Raw genomic sequence first — 19,014 nt, forward strand, 5'->3', positions numbered from 1 at the left:
TCCAAACAGGCGTCACAAAATACAGGATTCCCTCCTTGGCTCCAGGCAGCTGCACATTATTGATGAGCAGGGCGAACAGGATAAAGTACGGAAAAACCGCAGTAAAATACACCACCTATATGACACAACAAAGTACAAAAAAAAATATCAAGAATGAGAACAATTAAGTGTGCTTTTTAACATGTAATGACCACAGTCTGGCCTGGAAAAAGTTATTTAAATAGGTCAGATCGAGATTATTTTGCACAAACTCATAGAAATATTAATTCTGACTAAATTAAACATGCAGACAACGACAAAAAAAAACAGCTATTGCACTAACCTTGCCAGTGGATTTGACTCCTTTAAATATGCATAAATAAATGATGACCCATGCAAGAAGAAGACAGCCAAATAGTTCCCAGCGTATGCCTTCAGCTTCTTCAATGCCACTGGTCTTCTCTAGAAGCTTGTGACTAAAAAGATGCAAAGAAATTTGTCCATGCATGTGTCTTTAAACCCACTGAATATGTTGTGTAAAGCAACAAGTGACCCTGGCAGAACGAGCAGCAAAAAGTTTCAAAAAGCTGTGGAAACCTCACTATTAAAACAAAGCATGACATTATTTAGGTGAGTCATGTAACAGCTACAATAATCTGAAAGAAGTGCAAATGTGTAGATCAACATTCGATTCCTGAAAATGTTCTCACTCAAAATACTGCTGGCTGGAAGACTGCAGGTGGGTGGCATTTCCAGGAAAACCGCTGGAGCAGTTTTCAATGACGTTCCAGGTGTTGTTGCAAGACGCCCAGGGTAGAGTGGCTCCAATTGAGTTGAACAGATAATACAGGGCCCAACTCATGAGCACGTTGTAGTAGGTGGTAAACACAACAGAGATGATAACAGTGCCCAGACCTACACCTGCAGAGTGACACGTGGAGGTAAGGATGGGAGAGTGAGAGACGATTCTGCAGAAGTCATGCCATCTGTGGAAAAGAAGTTATTATTCTAACAAATATCACACTCAAAGCATTCTTTATCATGATGCATTGAGACCATGGATAATATCTGCATGTATAGACTAATTCTTCTGTGAAGATGGATGACAAAAGTCAGCTCTAGTCAGTTGAAAGAAATCTATGGGTGGATTTATTGTGAGCACAAACTGTGCAGGCAAGAACATATTCCTTGACGTCCTGGTGAAGAGAGGGGCACCAGAAATGGCAGCTGATGAGGGCTATGGTTCGACTAACTCCTGGATGAGCAAAAAACTAAGACAAGTGGATCCAATTTTCTATGAACTGTCCAATCCAACACAAGGCGTTCGGTGCCATCCAACCAGTGGTGCCACTCTTCCAGAGCGAGCTTAATGGCTTTTAAGGGCTCTTCTGAGTGTCTGCTGGGTCAGTATGGCCTGAGTATTCTGTCATGGTATCTGTCAGTATTTAAGCTTAACAAAAAAAGAAAGGAATTTTGGAACTAGATGCAGATAAGAAATAAGAGAGAATAAAAAAGCTTTATGCACATATTTAAATTATTGGATCGAAAACAAGGCTAAGTCATGTCTAGGCTGGAATTACGTGCAAAACCAGACAAATCTAACAAAGACGATTCTTTCTGATGTTCATACCTGTCCCATCAAGAGTCACTCACCTTTAAATAATGGACAGATCTTGGCGATGGCATGCACTGGTCCTAGACGAGTATACTGCCCAACAATGAACTCCATGAAGAGCAGAGGGATGCCACACAGGATCACCATGGTCAGGTAAGGAACCATGAATGCACCTAAAGCAGGGGTTTTATAAAAGGTCAATCTGCAGGTCTGAGAAACACAAATATGTCAGCATTTCTGGATATACAGGGTTTTATTTAAACCCTGCTTTTTGGAGTTTTGGATTACTTACATTAAACAGAATACTTTAGTTTAATTACATTTTAATGAGTTTTTTTAAATAAACAATAAAAAAACATCTGTAACACAACAGAATCTTTGAGTCAAATTCAAAAAGTAATTTCCTATGAAATGCAGCTTTTAGACAGACAACCATTTAAATTAAAATAATATATAAAAATAGTTTTAACAATAAAGGGGAAACATTTTTCCAAAAGGGAACTTTAGGTATCAAGAGGCAAAGGGGGTCAACGTGGCTGTTTAGAAATCAGACTGAGCTAAAAGGGTTCAAATATGAAAGTTTGACCATAAATGATGACTGAAATGGAAATTACCTCTGGGTCTGAAACAATATTACAATTCCCTTCAAATGTGTGTACATAACATTTGCACTAAAAACAAGCAGGTCTAGATCAAATTAAGTTAAAGTGAACATTTCTTGAAGGAATGCATATCACCCACCTCCTGTCATGTCAGAGTTTTAAACTGAGATTGTTTGAAGTTGAGAAATGACAAAGGTTAAAAACAACAAGATGTATGATCTCACGCTCAGAGTATGTGTTGTGATTGAATCTCAGTTATTACCACACCCAATTGAAGTTCAATATATGTAAATGTGACTGTGTTTCAGTTGTTTTTGTGTTGGTTGAGGTCAATTAGCTGGGGCGGTCACTTTGAATCAGATCAACACCAAAAGTTAATCAGTTGTAGATGTTCTTCCAATGATTACTTTCTAAAAGTTTCATTAAACTCTTTTAAGAGGTTCCTGAGATATTTTGCTAACACACTTACAGGGTCATCTTCATCTTCAGTTGTGCCTGAGGCTGTCTAGATAAATGGGATCAAGGTTAATCACATGTTCCCTGTATTATATTTAATTTGCCTTGGGCTTGCTAAGCAGGTAAAACATCGAATATAACTGCTTCAGTACTGGTTTATTCATACCTTGTCTAAACTTGCACATATGCTTTAAAATTGCACCATTAATGCACCTGTAGTGGTGGAATTTATTATAGGGTAGCACCTGTTGTTAATAAGTCCTGACTATGTTATGACTTCTCACAGAATAACCTTGCTTCCAGGAGTGATGTTGAATTTTCTCCTAAAGGGAACCAGACTGCCTTGCTTTTCCCTAATTCCTCCTTCTGGTCCAGTATTTCAGTTGCTCTCTATATTTTGTGCACAATATGTAAATAAACCTGTTTGAGTGATTTCATCTAACATTGCCTGGAAATTATTTTTCTGCCACAATACATCTCTATAACATTATGTTTTGCACAATGCTGGCTTTTCTTGTCCTTGACTTGAGTTCTTCTTTCTGTGTGAACCACTTTCAGGTTACATTTTTGATGCATGGTGGACAGTGTCTAGAGGCAATGCTTTCCCAGTGCCCTCCTGAGTTGATGTGGCTACACAGATCACTTTAAGATAACAGTACAAATACCACTCGAGGGCTCAAAGACCACCCACAAAGATGGTGTTTGACCTTGAGCTTCACTCAATGAGTTTTCCCTTCATGACTCTTTTATTCTTTTATTATTATATATATATATGCAATTTTGCAGTGCAAAATGTTTCCTTTTAAACTAACTGATGAGCCACAATTCCCCTTTTCTCCAAAAGTCAAAACCTTTAACTTGATCTGTTGATTGTAGAATCTGACATTATCTGACAATGGAAGCAAAGTAAAGCCACTGGAAAATGGATTTAAGAAGTGATTATTTTGCGAAATGAGTCTCACACCACAGTCAATTCAAAACCTGTTGCATGTAAAACTTGTCCATGCAGCATAAACATTAGAATTAATACATTATAAATAAACAGCATTAAGACACTGCAGTTTTAACTTAAAAGCATGGTGGAGAAACTGATCTGAGGCAGTTAAGCCTCACAAGAAAAACACTTTCCATTAAATAATTATCTTTTATGTCCTGCATTTTCTTAGTGAGTACAGATCTGCCGTTAGATGTCCAAACAGAAAGGTAACCTGTAACTTTCTTGTTGTGTCATTTCTTTACCCAGGCTTGCTGCTGGCTGTCTTTGCATTTGACATTAATAAGAATAACCTTTGACAGGTTTACCTCCCCCGCTGCTGTAGCACAGATAAGGAAACCTCCAGACATTGCCCAGTCCCACCGCGTAGCCCACCGAGGCCAGGATGAAGTCCAGCTGTCCGCTCCATGTGGCTCTCTGAGCCTCTGCAGGCACCGCTTTGGTGTCTGAAGACCCCAGATCACAATCGTCTTCCTCAGACAGAGGCACAGAGGTTTCGGCTCTGACATCCATAGCAGCTCAGAGAAATGTACCTCCTGTTCACAGACAGAGTGTGTCTCCACTGACATCCTCACCTTCAGGCACTTCTGTCAAAACCAGCCAGAGCGTCAAAGGCGCACCTTCTTTCAAAATAAAAGCCCACATTCAGTGATTCTGGGTTGGTCTTGTTGCACCTTATTTTGTCATGTAGTCCTCCTGTTTGGAACATGAAAAACAGTCATTAAGGAGAAATCCCAGATGCATTTTTTTAGAGGAGAAAACACATTAACTCTCTCCCAAATAGATTAAATAGAAACAAAGGTGTAAAAAGAGTTATTCTAGAAGACAGTTTAAGCTTTAAAACTCCTTTCCGTGTGCAAAAGGTAGGAAAAAAACTGCTGCTTTAAGGGACAATGAGCTATAAATTTAATTTACTTCATTTTATTTTTGCTGCTCTGCCACTTCCTGTTCTGTCTCCTGTCTTTTTGTCAGTCCCACTGTCTCCAAACCATACAACATAGCTGCTCTCCCACTGCCTTGTAAACCTTTCATTTGACCTTTGCTGCCACCTTTTTGTCACAAATGATTCCTGAAACTTGTCTCCATCCACTCCATCCTGCCTGGACTCTCTTCTTCACCTCTTTAGCACTCTCCCCGTTTTCCTGGACAATCAACCCTAAGCAGCAAGGATAATGTTAATCATTTTGGAAGGAAAGTTGGCTCCCTGGAAGCACAAATATAAAGTAATTTGGAGATGGACAGGATTAGGAAAGAGGTTATCAGCGATACAGCACAGGTTGAAGAACTGGGGGATAAAGTTAGAGAGGCCAGACTGAGATGGTTTGGACATGTGCAGAGGAGGGACAGTGGCTATATTGGTAGAAGGATGTTAGAGCTACAGCTGCCAGGAAAGAGACAAAGAGGAGATATATGGATGCAGTTAGAGAGGACATGGAGGTAGCTGGACAGAGGACGCAGAAGACAGAGTTAGATGGAGGAGGATGACTCGCTGTGGAGACCCCTGAAAAGAGAACAGCTGAAATGAAAAAGGAGTGCATTGTTGCACAGCTCTATATCCGCATGCTGTTTCTTTATTGTGTATTCTGTAAGTATTAAATTATTTGTCATTTCGGTGAAATGAAGAGACAACCAAAGCCAAGTTTCTGCTTTTTTCTAAATCTAAGCTTGTATTCTGTGTGTAGTACCAAATCGTCGCCAGCAGGTGGCGTCACCACCATTTAAAAGAAACTTCTTTAACTTTATTAGTGATTAAAATATTGTGTAGGAGAGACCAGACTTTTACCCAATGAAACCAAATTTTCTTGAAATGAAGAACGGATTGTGGAATTGTGAACTTTTAGTTGAGTTGAGAAACCAACAGCGGACTGTTACGGGTCAGGAGGACTCATAGACAGGATAGAAGAGAAGTCGACATCCTTAAACAACGTGAGCAAACCAGATGGGATGGTATCAAAGACAATATTATATTCTCTTGGAGTGACAGGAACCTTGTAGTGACTAAGAAATTCACCATAGCTATAAAGAAGACCTTTGTTGTTAAAAAGCTGATTAACTTGAATAATACCATAGTTAAACCATGTCTGAAAAAATAATGACCTGTTTTTGTAATACAAATAAAGCAAACTTAGTTTGTTTTTGATCAAGTTTATTACATAAGATTTTAAAAGCATATGTTCATAACTCAGTTTTATTTTGTTCTTTCAGTCTAGTGACCAAAAGGTATTTAAAAAACAAAACAGTGACCTGTTGTGAATACAGTTTTACATCCTGCTGCGTTGTTTTACAGTTGATGTATTTTATGACAAAGAAAAGTAATGTAACTTTCTATTGACAAATATTGTGCACAAAACACTGGGAAAATGACAAAAAAAAAACCCACAAATATTCAGATCATTTCAAGTTAGATTGTCAATAAAAACATCAGATTTGTTTTAGGACTGTTTGTCTCGCAGACACACACGGTTTGGCTCCACGCTCACACGGCTGAAGTGGATAATTTTCCAGACACTGGGTTGTCATCTAGGTCCAATGTTGGAGTTACAGCTTTTTTAAGTCTCTGAGCGTTAAAACCATCAAGAAAGAAAAAAGTGAAAAGTAAATTCAAGCAGTGAAAAAGTGATCAGTAAACAACTGTAGAAGAAAAAACATTTAGTCCTATTTCTCATTGAAATCAACCTGCCATAAGATCAACACAAACTCAGTCCTGTGTGTTGCAGGACTCAGGTGATTATCTTATTGGTCTAATGACACGCTGGTCCACCAATCTGTCAACAATTATCTGACTACGGTTTATTTATTGTTCAAGGATGAAGCGATCAGTTTAGAGCTCCTGCCCGCAGCATCAGAAGTCCAACAATTTCAGCAAATAATGGGCCGGATCCATAAATGTGGGGTTCCTCTGCTCAGTGTTTCTGTTCTTATGAACAGTTAAGGAAGCAGTTTGTTTCATCACAAAACAAAACTTTAGACATCCAGCAGGATTAGCACTTAGTCAAGAAACACTAAAAAGGAATTATAATATGTTTTTATCAGTCCACAGGAATTGTTCCCAAAACGCATGCAACTTATTTAGATATTTTTTGTAAAAAAGCTTTTCTTCTGAGGGTTTTTTCTTAATGAACCTGTTCGTCCAGATGTGGCGACACAACAGAGGGTTACAACTGCAGAGGGAGACAACTCCCAAAGATTTGTTGTAGCTAAACTGTATCCCATCTTGTTTGTACTTGCGTATAATTGTTTGTACAGATGAACGAGGCAACTTCAGGCATCTGGAAACTGTACCGAAGGAAGAACCAGACTTGTGCAAGTCCACAATTGTCTTCCTGACATCTTGGCTGATTTCTTTCAAGTTTCCCATGATGTTGCACAAGTAAGCAGAGTGTTTCAGGTGTGCCTTAAATTACCTCCACAGGTGTGTCTCTAATTAACTCAGATGTTATCAGAAGTGTCCAAACACATGACATCAAATGTCCCAAATTGTTTTAAGGCATAGTAATCTTAGTGTATTTAAACTTTTGACTTTGAAGAAAGTAATAAAAATTGCCTTAAAAACATTTTCTCTCTCATTATTCTGGTATTTAGCAAAAAGAAATAAGTTTGAAAACTCTAACTGACCTAAAACAGGATGAGTTTATTCTGATTTCTGTATGTAAACATCTGGTTTCAACTGTACATATATCTTATTATTATATCTTATTAACTTCCTTACAAACTGAGGTAATAGATATGCGAAAATACTTAAGTTTTGTCTTTATTTGAATTTTTACAGTGTTAGGGATTGAGATTTTTTTTGGAGAGTTTAACTCCAGCATATCTGTGTCTGTTCTTTATTTGTTCTACAAAACAAAAATAATTCAGCAATCTTGCTTAAAATGTTTAACCTGTAATCCTATATGTGCAGGAAACCAGCAAATTATATAATTATTTAATTTATTCAAACAGAAACATTAGTTAAACTTTTGCATTCCACAGCATTATCACAGCTACAACATAAACTGAAAAAGAGCTTGGTAATTTGAAACAACTCTTGAATGAAACCCATAAAATTGATTTAATTCTGAGATTTATGATAAACACGTTTCCATGTGGATAAATAACTTTTGCCAAATCAACAAATGTCCATTTCTCTTCAACCAAACCTCTACAGATGACATTTAACTAGCAAATTATAATACACTAACATACCATTCATATGGCCAACTTGGTGATTACAAAAGAGTTTGGTTAACAAGTTTTTACTCACCTGAAGAAGTGGTCCTTTGTTATTACAGATCTCTTGAATAGCACCAAGAGGGATCCACACTATAGAGACTAACGAGATGCCCCAGCCCACCACTTCAGCCCACAGTGGGTACGAGTACGTCCCATAGTGAGGAGGAGTGTAATTCACAATACTGAAGATCAGAATGAACTATGCAGAAGAAACAACAGTCTTGAACACTTGATTCCCCTGTGATTTTAGTCACACAGTTCAAACAGCACTCACCAATATGAGAACAGGACAGATCACCAGCCAGCAGAGGCGGAAGAAGATGCTTGGAGTTCTGCCACACATCCTCCTCAACATTAAAGAGAGCCGAGAGACACCTGACAGACAAAAAACAAGCACTGGTTCAACGGCTGCTGCATGTAGGCATTTCTAAATCATTTTGATCATAACCAAAACGTCCGAGTTTGAACCTAATGTGGAATTTTACCAAAGATCCAGCATACAGCCAAAACCTCCAAAAAAGCTAGAACCACAAGAGAAACCACAGCAATGCAGTGATCCACCAGCTGAAACACATAAATCCCTCCCTGTGGAGGAGGAGGGAAAGACAAATTACACCAGTAAGGCTAATGCAGGCTACACAACACACTGAAATATGGTTCTCTGCAAACAGAAGGTAAGTTTCTGATTGTACCTTAGTCACATGAGGGATCCCCAGAAGAAAGCAGGCAATGCACACAATCAGGACCAGCAGCTCCTCTCGTTTAAGAAATTGCAAAATTCTGGGTCCAAACTCGTCCTTTAGGAATGTTATACCAACCTCCACATTGGCGAACTGCAGAAACAACTTGGATTTACTGTGAGCTCATAATGGTGGCCTCACTATGAAATAACATGTCTGCATCTTTGCTAAGAAGACAGGATTCATTTGTTTCTCCTTATCAGGGACTTTAAATGTGCTGCGTCACTCAGATGTTAATTTATCATCCCAGTATGAGTGATTAGAAGAGGTGAATATGTTTACCTGACTGTCGAGGCCAAGACACAGCAGCATAAAGAAGAACAGCAGGGCCCAGAGCTGAAAGGCAGGCATTGTGGAGAGGACCTCAGGGTACACAACAAACACCAAACCAGGACCTGAGTCACATCACAACAAAACTGTCCTCATAGAACGATAAAGCAATAACATTATAGATCAAACAGACTACAACTCCATCATTATTTCACAATTTTAAAAAAGTTTGATTTGTAGGCTGGTAACTAATTCTATGTGTAAGACATGTTTCTTTCTGGACTTCAAAACTCAAATTGACAAATTTAAGATTTGTTTCCAGAAAAAGGACACAGCAGGTTCAGAACCAGACCCGCCTCGCTGTAAAGCAGCAGCACCGACATCTTGTGCTGACACAGTTTGCACAGCTGGGATAACTTGAAATATGTCAACAATTACAGTTTTTAACCTTTAGAAAACTCTCCAGAGACAAACATTAAACAGCTGCTGCTACTGAGTGATGTTACTTATGATGAGGAAAATAAACAGCTGACATGAAATCTCTGACGTTAAAAATCTGTAGAACACAAATATTTGTTTTCTTCTGATATTTGTAGGATTTATTTTGTCCCTTATAAGTTAAAAATAAATAAATACTCCAGGGGGGAATAAAAATAAACACAGCTCGTCACACCAACAATGTTTTCTGTATTTCTGTAACATTATAATAAAGCCCTTTCTGTCAGAATAAGATTTATAAAATTAAACAAAGAGGGTCTACAGTGTTAGAGCCATTGAATCTCACCATCTGTAGCTATGTTGTCCACTGGGAGATTATGAATATGAGCCATGTAGCCAACAGCTGAGAAGATCACAAAACCAGCCAGGATACTAGTGAATGAGTTAATCACTGACACCATCAGTACGGCCCTGAAATTACAAGACAAACTCAGGGAAGTTCTAGTAAATAAAAATGGTCAATTTAAAATATATGATTAATACAGACATTTGACTTTTGGGACTGGTTTAGCTCTTTCTGTCATTTCATTGAGCTCCCTCTGTGTCAGAAATGTCCATTAAATAGAAATCTGTTGGCTGTTTCCCCAAATTCTGCTGAGACACTAAACTACTCCCATACCTTCTTGTTCCTAATGAAACTAGTCATTCCTGACTGTCCGTACCTCCATTTTCTCCACCTGACTGCGAGCCCAGCAGAACCCACTTAGAGAACTGAAGCATATAACAGCTCAGTAAAAACCTTTCATTTAGAAAACTCTGAATGTAAATGAGACTTTATTTCTTTAAAAGAAATAGCCACTTTTATTTTACTACTTTTCGTGAACACAACAGCTCTAACTTAGGAGCTCTGTTGTTCAACTCGCATATTGTCTTTGAGTACTTTGTGGTAAAATATCAACATCACTGTTGTATTTATTTTACAACTTTCGTGAATCAGTCGTATGCTTGAATTTAGTGAAATGCAGCATTTTCACATTACTTGTCCATGTTAGCTGATGCGCAATGCAGTTTATTAATAAAGCTGTGGTCTTCATCACTCGATGTTACTTGAAAGATAAAGCCACACAAAAGCTTTTTTAAACGAAAAGACTGAATTTTTACCTGAAAATGTTGTCGTTGAACTTGTTATAACTTGCCATTGAAATCATCGAACCAAATGCTATTCCGAGTGAGTTAAACACTTGGGCCGCTGCATTAAACCAAATCTGTTAAGACAAAAGACAACATGAACAGAAATGTTTTTTTTCCTTTCATTTATTTTAGCTTGAGTGTCAAACATCTTTGTTCAGCTCATTTCATTAATGATAATTAGTCATGTATGTTGAAAATGTTTCTTAGACTTAAACTATTCCATTTAACACAGAAATGGAGATTTATTACCATCTAACATTAAACTGTTTTTCTACAAATTGAGGTTGTCTGAAGAGCTATCTACAACAGGTAAGATGTTAATTGGTTATAGTCTTTCCACAGAACCCTACTTCAAATTATCTGGACGATTGCTTTGAGGGTGTTGTATGTAACACAAAAGCCCCCAAAGCAGCTTACTGTGCCTTCAGTTTTTCTTTCTTCTGTCTGCTTTGACCTTTTTCAAAACAAATACAAAAAACTTTATTATGATAAGAAATGCCTCAATTTAAAAAGACATAGGTGTGTTCAGTTTTTGTGTTTTGATAAACACAGACAAAATATGTATAAAATTGATCTTATTCAGTTTTTATGTTTTTGTGTCTTTCTCATTAGTGCATTTCTCATTACAGTCAGTCTAAGTGTTGTTTATACTCTTTAATCTCACCTTCACTTCAAACAGTTTTTTCCAAACAGGCGTCACAAAATACAGGATTCCCTCCTTGGCTCCAGGCAGCTGCACATTATTGATGAGCAGGGCGAACAGGATAAAGTACGGAAAAACCGCAGTAAAATACACCACCTATATGACACAACAAAGTACAAAAAAAAATATCAAGAATGAGAACAATTAAGAGTGCTTAATTGCACTAACAGCTATTGCACTAACCTTGCCAGTGGATTTGACTCCTTTAAATATGCATACAAAAGTGACGACCCAGACAAAAACAAGACAGCCAAATAGTTCCCAGCGTATGCCTTCAGCTTCTTCAATGCCACTGGTCTTTTCTAGAAGCTTGTGACTAAAAAGATGCAAAGAAATTTGTCCATGCATGTGTCTTTAAACCCACTGAATATGTTGTGTAAAGCAACAAGTGACCCTGGCAGAACGAGCAGCAAAAAGTTTCAAAAAGCTGTGGAAACCTCACTATTAAAACAAAGCATGACATTATTTAGGTGAGTCATGTAACAGCTACAATAATCTGAAAGAAGTGCAAATGTGTAGATCAACATTCGATTCCTGAAAATGTTCTCACTCAAAATACTGCTGGCTGGAAGACTGCAGGTGGGTGGCATTTCCAGGAAAACCGCTGGAGCAGTTTTCAGCGACGTTCCAGGTGTTGTTGCAAGACGCCCAGGGTAGAGTGGCTCCAATTGAGTTGAACAGATAATACAGGGCCCAACTCATGAGCACATTGTAGTAAGTGGAATGCACAACAGAGATGATAACAGTGCCCAGACCTACACCTGCAGAGTGACACGTGGAGGTAAGGATGGGAGAGTGAGAGACGATTCTGCAGAAGTCATGCCATCTGTGGAAAAGAAGTTATTATTCTAACAAATATCACACTCAAAGCATTCTTTATCATGATGCATTGAGACCATGGATAATATCTGCATGTATAGACTAATTCTTCTGTGAAGATGGATGACAAAAGTCAGCTCTAGTCAGTTGAAAGAAATCTATGGGTGGATTTATTGTGAGCACAAACTGTGCAGGCAAGAACATATTCCTTGACGTCCTGGTGAAGAGAGGGGCACCAGAAATGGCAGCTGATGAGGGCTATGGTTCGACTAACTCCTGGATGAGCAAAAAACTAAGACAAGTGGATCCAATTTTCTATGAACTGTCCAATCCAACACAAGGCGTTCGGTGCCATCCAACCAGTGGTGCCACTCTTCCAGAGCGAGCTTAATGGCTTTTAAGGGCTCTTCTGAGTGTCTGCTGGGTCAGTATGGCCTGAGTATTCTGTCATGGTATCTGTCAGTATTTAAGCTTAACAAAAAAAGAAAGGAATTTTGGAACTAGATGCAGATAAGAAATAAGAGAGAATAAAAAAGCTTTATGCACATATTTAAATTATTGGATCGAAAACAAGGCTAAGTCATGTCTAGGCTGGAATTACGTGCAAAACCAGACAAATCTAACAAAGACGATTCTTTCTGATGTTCATACCTGTCCCATCAAGAGTCACTCACCTTTAAATAATGGACAGATCTTGGCGATGGCATGCACTGGTCCTAGACGAGTATACTGCCCAACAATGAACTCCATGAAGAGCAGAGGGATGCCACACAGGATCACCATGGTCAGGTAAGGAACCATGAATGCACCTAAAGCAGGGGTTTTATAAAAGGTCAATCTGCAGGTCTGAGAAACACAAATATGTCAGCATTTCTGGATATACAGGGTTTTATTTAAACCCTGCTTTTTGGAGTTTTGGATTACTTACATTAAACAGAATACTTTAGTTTAATTACATTTTAATGAGTTTTTTTAAATAAACAATAAAAAAACATCTGTAACACAACAGAATCTTTGAGTCAAATTCAAAAAGTAATTTCCTATGAAATGCAGCTTTTAGACAGACAACCATTTAAATTAAAATAATATATAAAAATAGTTTTAACAATAAAGGGGAAACATTTTTCCAAAAGGGAACTTTAGGTATCAAGAGGCAAAGGGGGTCAACGTGGCTGTTTAGAAATCAGACTGAGCTAAAAGGGTTCAAATATGAAAGTTTGACCATAAATGATGACTGAAATGGAAATTACCTCTGGGTCTGAAACAATATTACAATTCCCTTCAAATGTGTGTACATAACATTTGCACTAAAAACAAGCAGGTCTAGATCAAATTAAGTTAAAGTGAACATTTCTTGAAGGAATGCATATCACCCACCTCCTGTCATGTCAGAGTTTTAAACTGAGATTGTTTGAAGTTGAGAAATGACAAAGGTTAAAAACAACAAGATGTATGATCTCACGCTCAGAGTATGTGTTGTGATTGAATCTCAGTTATTACCACACCCAATTGAAGTTCAATATATGTAAATGTGACTGTGTTTCAGTTGTTTTTGTGTTGGTTGAGGTCAATTAGCTGGGGCGGTCACTTTGAATCAGATCAACACCAAAAGTTAATCAGTTGTAGATGTTCTTCCAATGATTACTTTCTAAAAGTTTCATTAAACTCTTTTAAGAGGTTCCTGAGATATTTTGCTAACACACTTACAGGGTCATCTTCATCTTCAGTTGTGCCTGAGGCTGTCTAGATAAATGGGATCAAGGTTAATCACATGTTCCCTGTATTATATTTAATTTGCCTTGGGCTTGCTAAGCAGGTAAAACATCGAATATAACTGCTTCAGTACTGGTTTATTCATACCTTGTCTAAACTTGCACATATGCTTTAAAATTGCACCATTAATGCACCTGTAGTGGTGGAATTTATTATAGGGTAGCACCTGTTGTTAATAAGTCCTGACTATGTTATGACTTCTCACAGAATAACCTTGCTTCCAGGAGTGATGTTGAATTTTCTCCTAAAGGGAACCAGACTGCCTTGCTTTTCCCTAATTCCTCCTTCTGGTCCAGTATTTCAGTTGCTCTCTATATTTTGTGCACAATATGTAAATAAACCTGTTTGAGTGATTTCATCTAACATTGCCTGGAAATTATTTTTCTGCCACAATACATCTCTATAACATTATGTTTTGCACAATGCTGGCTTTTCTTGTCCTTGACTTGAGTTCTTCTTTCTGTGTGAACCACTTTCAGGTTACATTTTTGATGCATGGTGGACAGTGTCTAGAGGCAATGCTTTCCCAGTGCCCTCCTGAGTTGATGTGGCTACACAGATCACTTTAAGATAACAGTACAAATACCACTCGAGGGCTCAAAGACCACCCACAAAGATGGTGTTTGACCTTGAGCTTCACTCAATGAGTTTTCCCTTCATGACTCTTTTATTCTTTTATTATTATATATATATATGCAATTTTGCAGTGCAAAATGTTTCCTTTTAAACTAACTGATGAGCCACAATTCCCCTTTTCTCCAAAAGTCAAAACCTTTAACTTGATCTGTTGATTGTAGAATCTGACATTATCTGACAATGGAAGCAAAGTAAAGCCACTGGAAAATGGATTTAAGAAGTGATTATTTTGCGAAATGAGTCTCACACCACAGTCAATTCAAAACCTGTTGCATGTAAAACTCGTCCATGCAGCATAAACATTAGAATTAATACATTATAAATAAACAGCATTAAGACACTGCAGTTTTAACTTAAAAGCATGGTGGAGAAACTGATCTGAGGCAGTTAAGCCTCACAAGAAAAACACTTTCCATTAAATAATTATCTTTTATGTCCTGCATTTTCTTAGTGAGTACAGATCTGCCGTTAGATGTCCAAACAGAAAGGTAACCTGTAACTTTCTTGTTGTGTCATTTCTTTACCCAGGCTTGCTGCTGGCTGTCTTTGCATTTGACATTAATAAGAATAACCTTTGACAGGTTTACCTCCCCCGCTGCTGTAGCACAGATAAGGAAACCTCCAGACATTGCCCAGTCCCACCGCGTAGCCCACCGAGGCCAGGATGAAGTCCAGCTGTCCGCTCCATGTGGCTCTCTGAGCCTCTGCAGGCACCGCTTTGGTGTCTGAAGACCCCAGATCACAATCGTCTTCCTCAGACAGAGGCACAGAGGTTTCGGCTCTGACATCCATAGCAGCTCAGAGAAATGTACCTCCTGTTCACAGACAGAGTGTGTCTCCACTGACATCCTCACCTTCAGGCACTTCTGTCAAAACCAGTAATTGTAGTTTTGACACCTTTATTACCAAAAACTGGCTGGGTGGTTTTGTTTTTATGCTTGGACTGTTTCTAAAAGCAGTAGACACCCAAATGGAAGCACAAAAACATGCAAAAAGTGAGTTTTGCATAATAGGTCCCCTTTAATTAAAAAAAAACAAAGAAGGCATCTTTTTGCAAAAATGCTGTGTGAATGCTGAGTATAAACAGCTTCGCTAAAGTTTGGTGCAGAAGCCAAAACTGAATTGTTAAACGAGACCTATTATGCAAAATTCACTTTTTGCAAGTTTTTGTGTTTCCATTTGGGGATCTACTGCTTCTAGAAACAGTCCAAACGCAAAAACAAAACAAACAAACACTCAGCCGTTTTTTGGGCAATAAATAAACGTTTTCTGGTGTCTGCAAAACGACCTGTTTCAAAAACCTCAGGAATGTTGCATCACAATCCCCGTTACCTAGCAACCCCAAGCCCAGCCCAGCCCCACACCTAGCAACCCAAGAGGAGCTCCACCCACTTCATTACAAGAAGACCGTCAGGTTTGTTCTGCTGGTTTTATCACTTCACAATGTCTGCTGGAAAAGGAAAAGGTTTTGTTGTCGGCTGCAGTGTAGAACATGTCTATATTGCCGCTGTCCCGACCTGCTACCAGTTGGGTTTCTGACCTGCTGATTGCCGCTCTCCTACTTGACAAATGTCGGTTCAGACCCGCTAAGCGCTCCTGTCCCAAAGTCAAAATCCTCAGAGTTTGAATTAATAACGATATAAATGTGCGTCAGATCTGCAGCGTTAAATCCTTCAGTGACTTTTTATGTTTTTTAATGTGGTGCGTTAGTGAGGTGACGGGTGTTGGGGGTGTGTGGCCACCAGCAGCATATTTGCATAATAGTGACGTAGCACTAAAATGGCTCATTCTGAAATGAGCTCAAAACAGGCAGAACTGATGAGGTGAAATCTCAATATCTGAGAATGATTTTGTGTATTAAATTTAATGAACATGAACATGTTTTGTAGAGCCCACAGACCTATCCTGACTTGTTCAAGGAAGCATAATAGGTCCCCTTTAAAGTTAATACAAGCAAAACAAAAAATAAAATTACCTAACCAAAAGCTAAAATTAGCAAAACAAAAGCTAAAATAAGAACAGTAGCAAAAACCAGCAAAGTAGATAAACGATCAAATTAGCAAAAAAGTCCCTAAAAACCTAAATTAGTAGGTAAGTAACTAAAAACTACAATCAGTGAAACAGTAGAAAAAAGCCAAAATTAGCAAAACAGTAAAAAAAAAAAAAAAACTATATGATAAAAACAGTAGTTACAAGGTTGAAGGACTGGGAGATAAAGTTAGAGAGGCCAGACTGAGATGGTTTGGACATGTGCAGAGGAGGGACAGTGCGTATATGAGAGATGCAGCTGCCAGGAAAAAGACAAAGAGGAGATATATGGATGCAGTCAGAGAGGACATGGAGGTAGCTGGACAGAGAACGCAGAAGACAGAGTTAGATGGAGGAAGATGACTTCCTGTGGAGACCCCTGAAAAGGAAACAGTTGGGGAAAAAAAGAAGAGGAGCGCATTGTTGCACAGCTCTATATCCGTATGCTGTTTGTTTATTGTGTATTCTTTATGTATTAACATTTTGTAGTACTGGCTTAATGCCAGCAGATGGGGCCACTGCCGTTCCTTCTTCTCAGCTCGACCCTCCTGCTTCCAGGTGCTGCAGCTGAGCCCTTCCGCTTTCCGTACAGGAATGTGGCCGCGGCGTGACGTCACCCATTCTTCCAGAGGAGGCTCGGAGGCTCGGAGGAGATTTGTTGTTCGCTGCGTTTTCTGGAGGAGGTTTAAATGAATTTACGTTTTCCTCTCGGTGCGCTCAGAGCTGGAAATTTGGGCTGAAAGTTTCCTGTTTTTCTTCTGCTTCAGAATGAAAAGCTTGTAAAGAATAAAAGAAAAAAAGAGACCAAAAAAAAGAAAGAAAAAGAAAGAGAAATCTCGACGACGCTCTCGGAGAGTAAATGGAGGAACCAGAAAGTAAGTCTATTTTTTAAAAGTACTTCTAAAGTTTCATTGTGTTTCTGCTTAACAAAGCTATAGTATCTTATGAGTTGAGCTTAAAATGTATTTAGTTGGAAGTTCGGGACACGACGGCGTTATTTCTAATTTTAGACATTTTTAAATTTCTTTACCAGGCTAATTTATAGACTTTGATTTTATCTCCTTTACAGATAATTGCTACTGTGCGGGCTGTGGAGAAATAATTCAGGGCTCGTTTCACATGAAGGGGCTACAGGACGCCTGGCACACCTCCTGCTTTCAGTAAGTGAGCCAGCCAGGTGTGAGGCACACCTAAATGAGAAAAAATGCAGGGAAATAAAATAAAACAAAGAAGGGAAGCGCTGACATTGATGCTTTTTCTCCTGGCTGCTTTTTTTTCTGCTTTTAAATGTTCACACGAATTGGTTGCGTTCTGGACCCATCTCAGAGAGTTGTTTTTGCGCGCAGGGACCAGGTTGTTGGTGTTGCTCTCCGGGGACTTTGTCCTCCGTGGGCTGAGGTTTAATGATTGCCACAGAGGAGATGCTGAGAGCTCTGTGGTTGTCACAGGGCACGTCATACTGACACAGCACTGTTTTCCACCAGGCTGGCAGTTTTTCCTGCTTTTATTCAACATAAAGTTGGGTTGAATGGTTTTAAACTCGTTCTCAGACCAAACATGTGATATCTGAGTTTACAGCAGGATCACAAAGGTGTGCATGTGACTGGACAAACTGGTCTGAGCATGAAAAAACACAGTGACTGTGCTTTCAGACAAGCGTGCTGTCCACTTAACTGAGACAGGTTTAAGTGTGATTTCAAGGTAGATTTTAAATTTCCCCACCTTTTATCCTTTATTACCACCTGCCAATGAAGGCAATAATGTATATGTGTGTGTATGTGTGTGTGTGTGTGTCCTGAACCAGTGGACAGGTTTTTAATGAAACTCTCAGAAAGTAATCACTGGATGTACCTCCGCAACTGAAGAACTTCTGGAGTCAGCTCCATTCAAGATGGCTGCCACAGCTAAGCAACCGTGACGGACCCAAAAGTGTCTATAACCCTATCAGGTTTACAGATACAAAGCTGAAATTTGATGTGGTTGTATCAGAGAGTCATCCCCAACACTGACTCTGAGCTCTAACTGATCGATTAAAGTGTTGCCATTAACTATTACAGTCAAATCTGATGGTCTGTCAGCAAAATATTTCATGAACCGCTAAATGGAAATGTTTAGAAAGTAATCACTGGATGTAAATTTAAGATGGCCGCCACAGCTAATTGACCTTAGCCAGCATGAAAATGGCTTTAACTCTGATTAACTGGCTCTAACTGTCTGGATAAAGAGCTCAAATCTGTTGTGGTAGTAGCTGAGAGTCATCCTCAATAAATACTTCAAGTTCTAACAGATGACACGAGATCCTTCCTCAACATAAGATCTTAGTCTAAATCTCTGGCCTGAAAGATAGCGAGGAATGCTGGGCCTTTTATTAGGCCCGAGCAGCGACAGCGCTGCGAAGGCCTATTGTATTTCGTGGAATTCTTATTAGGCCCGAGCAGCGACAGCGCTGCGAAGGCCTATTGTATTTCGTGGAATTCTTATTCTTATTCTTATTAGGCCCGAGCAGCGACAGCGCTGCGAAGGCCTATTGTATTTCGTGGAATTCTTATTCTTATTAT

The 19,014-nt window shown here is 38.9% G+C and overlaps 3 protein-coding genes across 3 annotated transcripts in view; 1 reads left to right on the forward strand and 2 right to left on the reverse strand.

The window, feature by feature from the left end:
* The window catches only part of LOC108234441 (sodium- and chloride-dependent GABA transporter ine-like), a 28,615-nt gene extending 24,366 nt beyond the window's left edge, over positions 1-4,249 (reverse strand). The window contains exon 1 of the mRNA XM_017413639.3: positions 3,955-4,249. Within this exon, the coding sequence (XP_017269128.2) occupies positions 3,955-4,159 (205 nt within the window). The 5' untranslated portion in view covers positions 4,160-4,249. The remainder of the gene's footprint in view (positions 1-3,954) is intronic.
* Positions 4,250-5,775: 1,526 nt separating this feature from the next.
* Positions 5,776-15,612, reverse strand: LOC108234443 (sodium- and chloride-dependent GABA transporter ine-like). Its single transcript, XM_017413641.3, has 13 exons — positions 15,016-15,612; positions 12,694-12,828; positions 11,751-11,961; positions 11,384-11,516; positions 11,162-11,296; positions 10,468-10,571; positions 9,653-9,777; positions 8,881-8,993; positions 8,551-8,691; positions 8,344-8,443; positions 8,133-8,233; positions 7,890-8,057; positions 5,776-6,203 (listed from the first exon to the last, which is right to left on the reverse strand). Exons 1-13 carry the CDS (start codon positions 15,218-15,220, stop codon positions 6,123-6,125), a joined length of 1,752 nt encoding a protein of 583 aa, XP_017269130.1. The 5' UTR covers positions 15,221-15,612; the 3' UTR covers positions 5,776-6,122.
* Positions 15,613-17,087: 1,475 nt separating this feature from the next.
* The window catches only part of limk2 (LIM domain kinase 2), a 39,054-nt gene continuing 37,127 nt past the window's right edge, over positions 17,088-19,014 (forward strand). Inside the window, exons 1-2 of the mRNA XM_017413829.3 lie at positions 17,088-17,331; positions 17,526-17,616. Coding sequence (XP_017269318.1) covers positions 17,316-17,331; positions 17,526-17,616 — 107 coding nt within the window. The 5' untranslated portion in view covers positions 17,088-17,315. The remainder of the gene's footprint in view (positions 17,332-17,525; positions 17,617-19,014) is intronic.

Source organism: Kryptolebias marmoratus, linkage group LG1 (genome assembly GCF_001649575.2).
Source record: "Kryptolebias marmoratus isolate JLee-2015 linkage group LG1, ASM164957v2, whole genome shotgun sequence".
Taxonomy (NCBI): domain Eukaryota; kingdom Metazoa; phylum Chordata; class Actinopteri; order Cyprinodontiformes; family Rivulidae; genus Kryptolebias; species Kryptolebias marmoratus.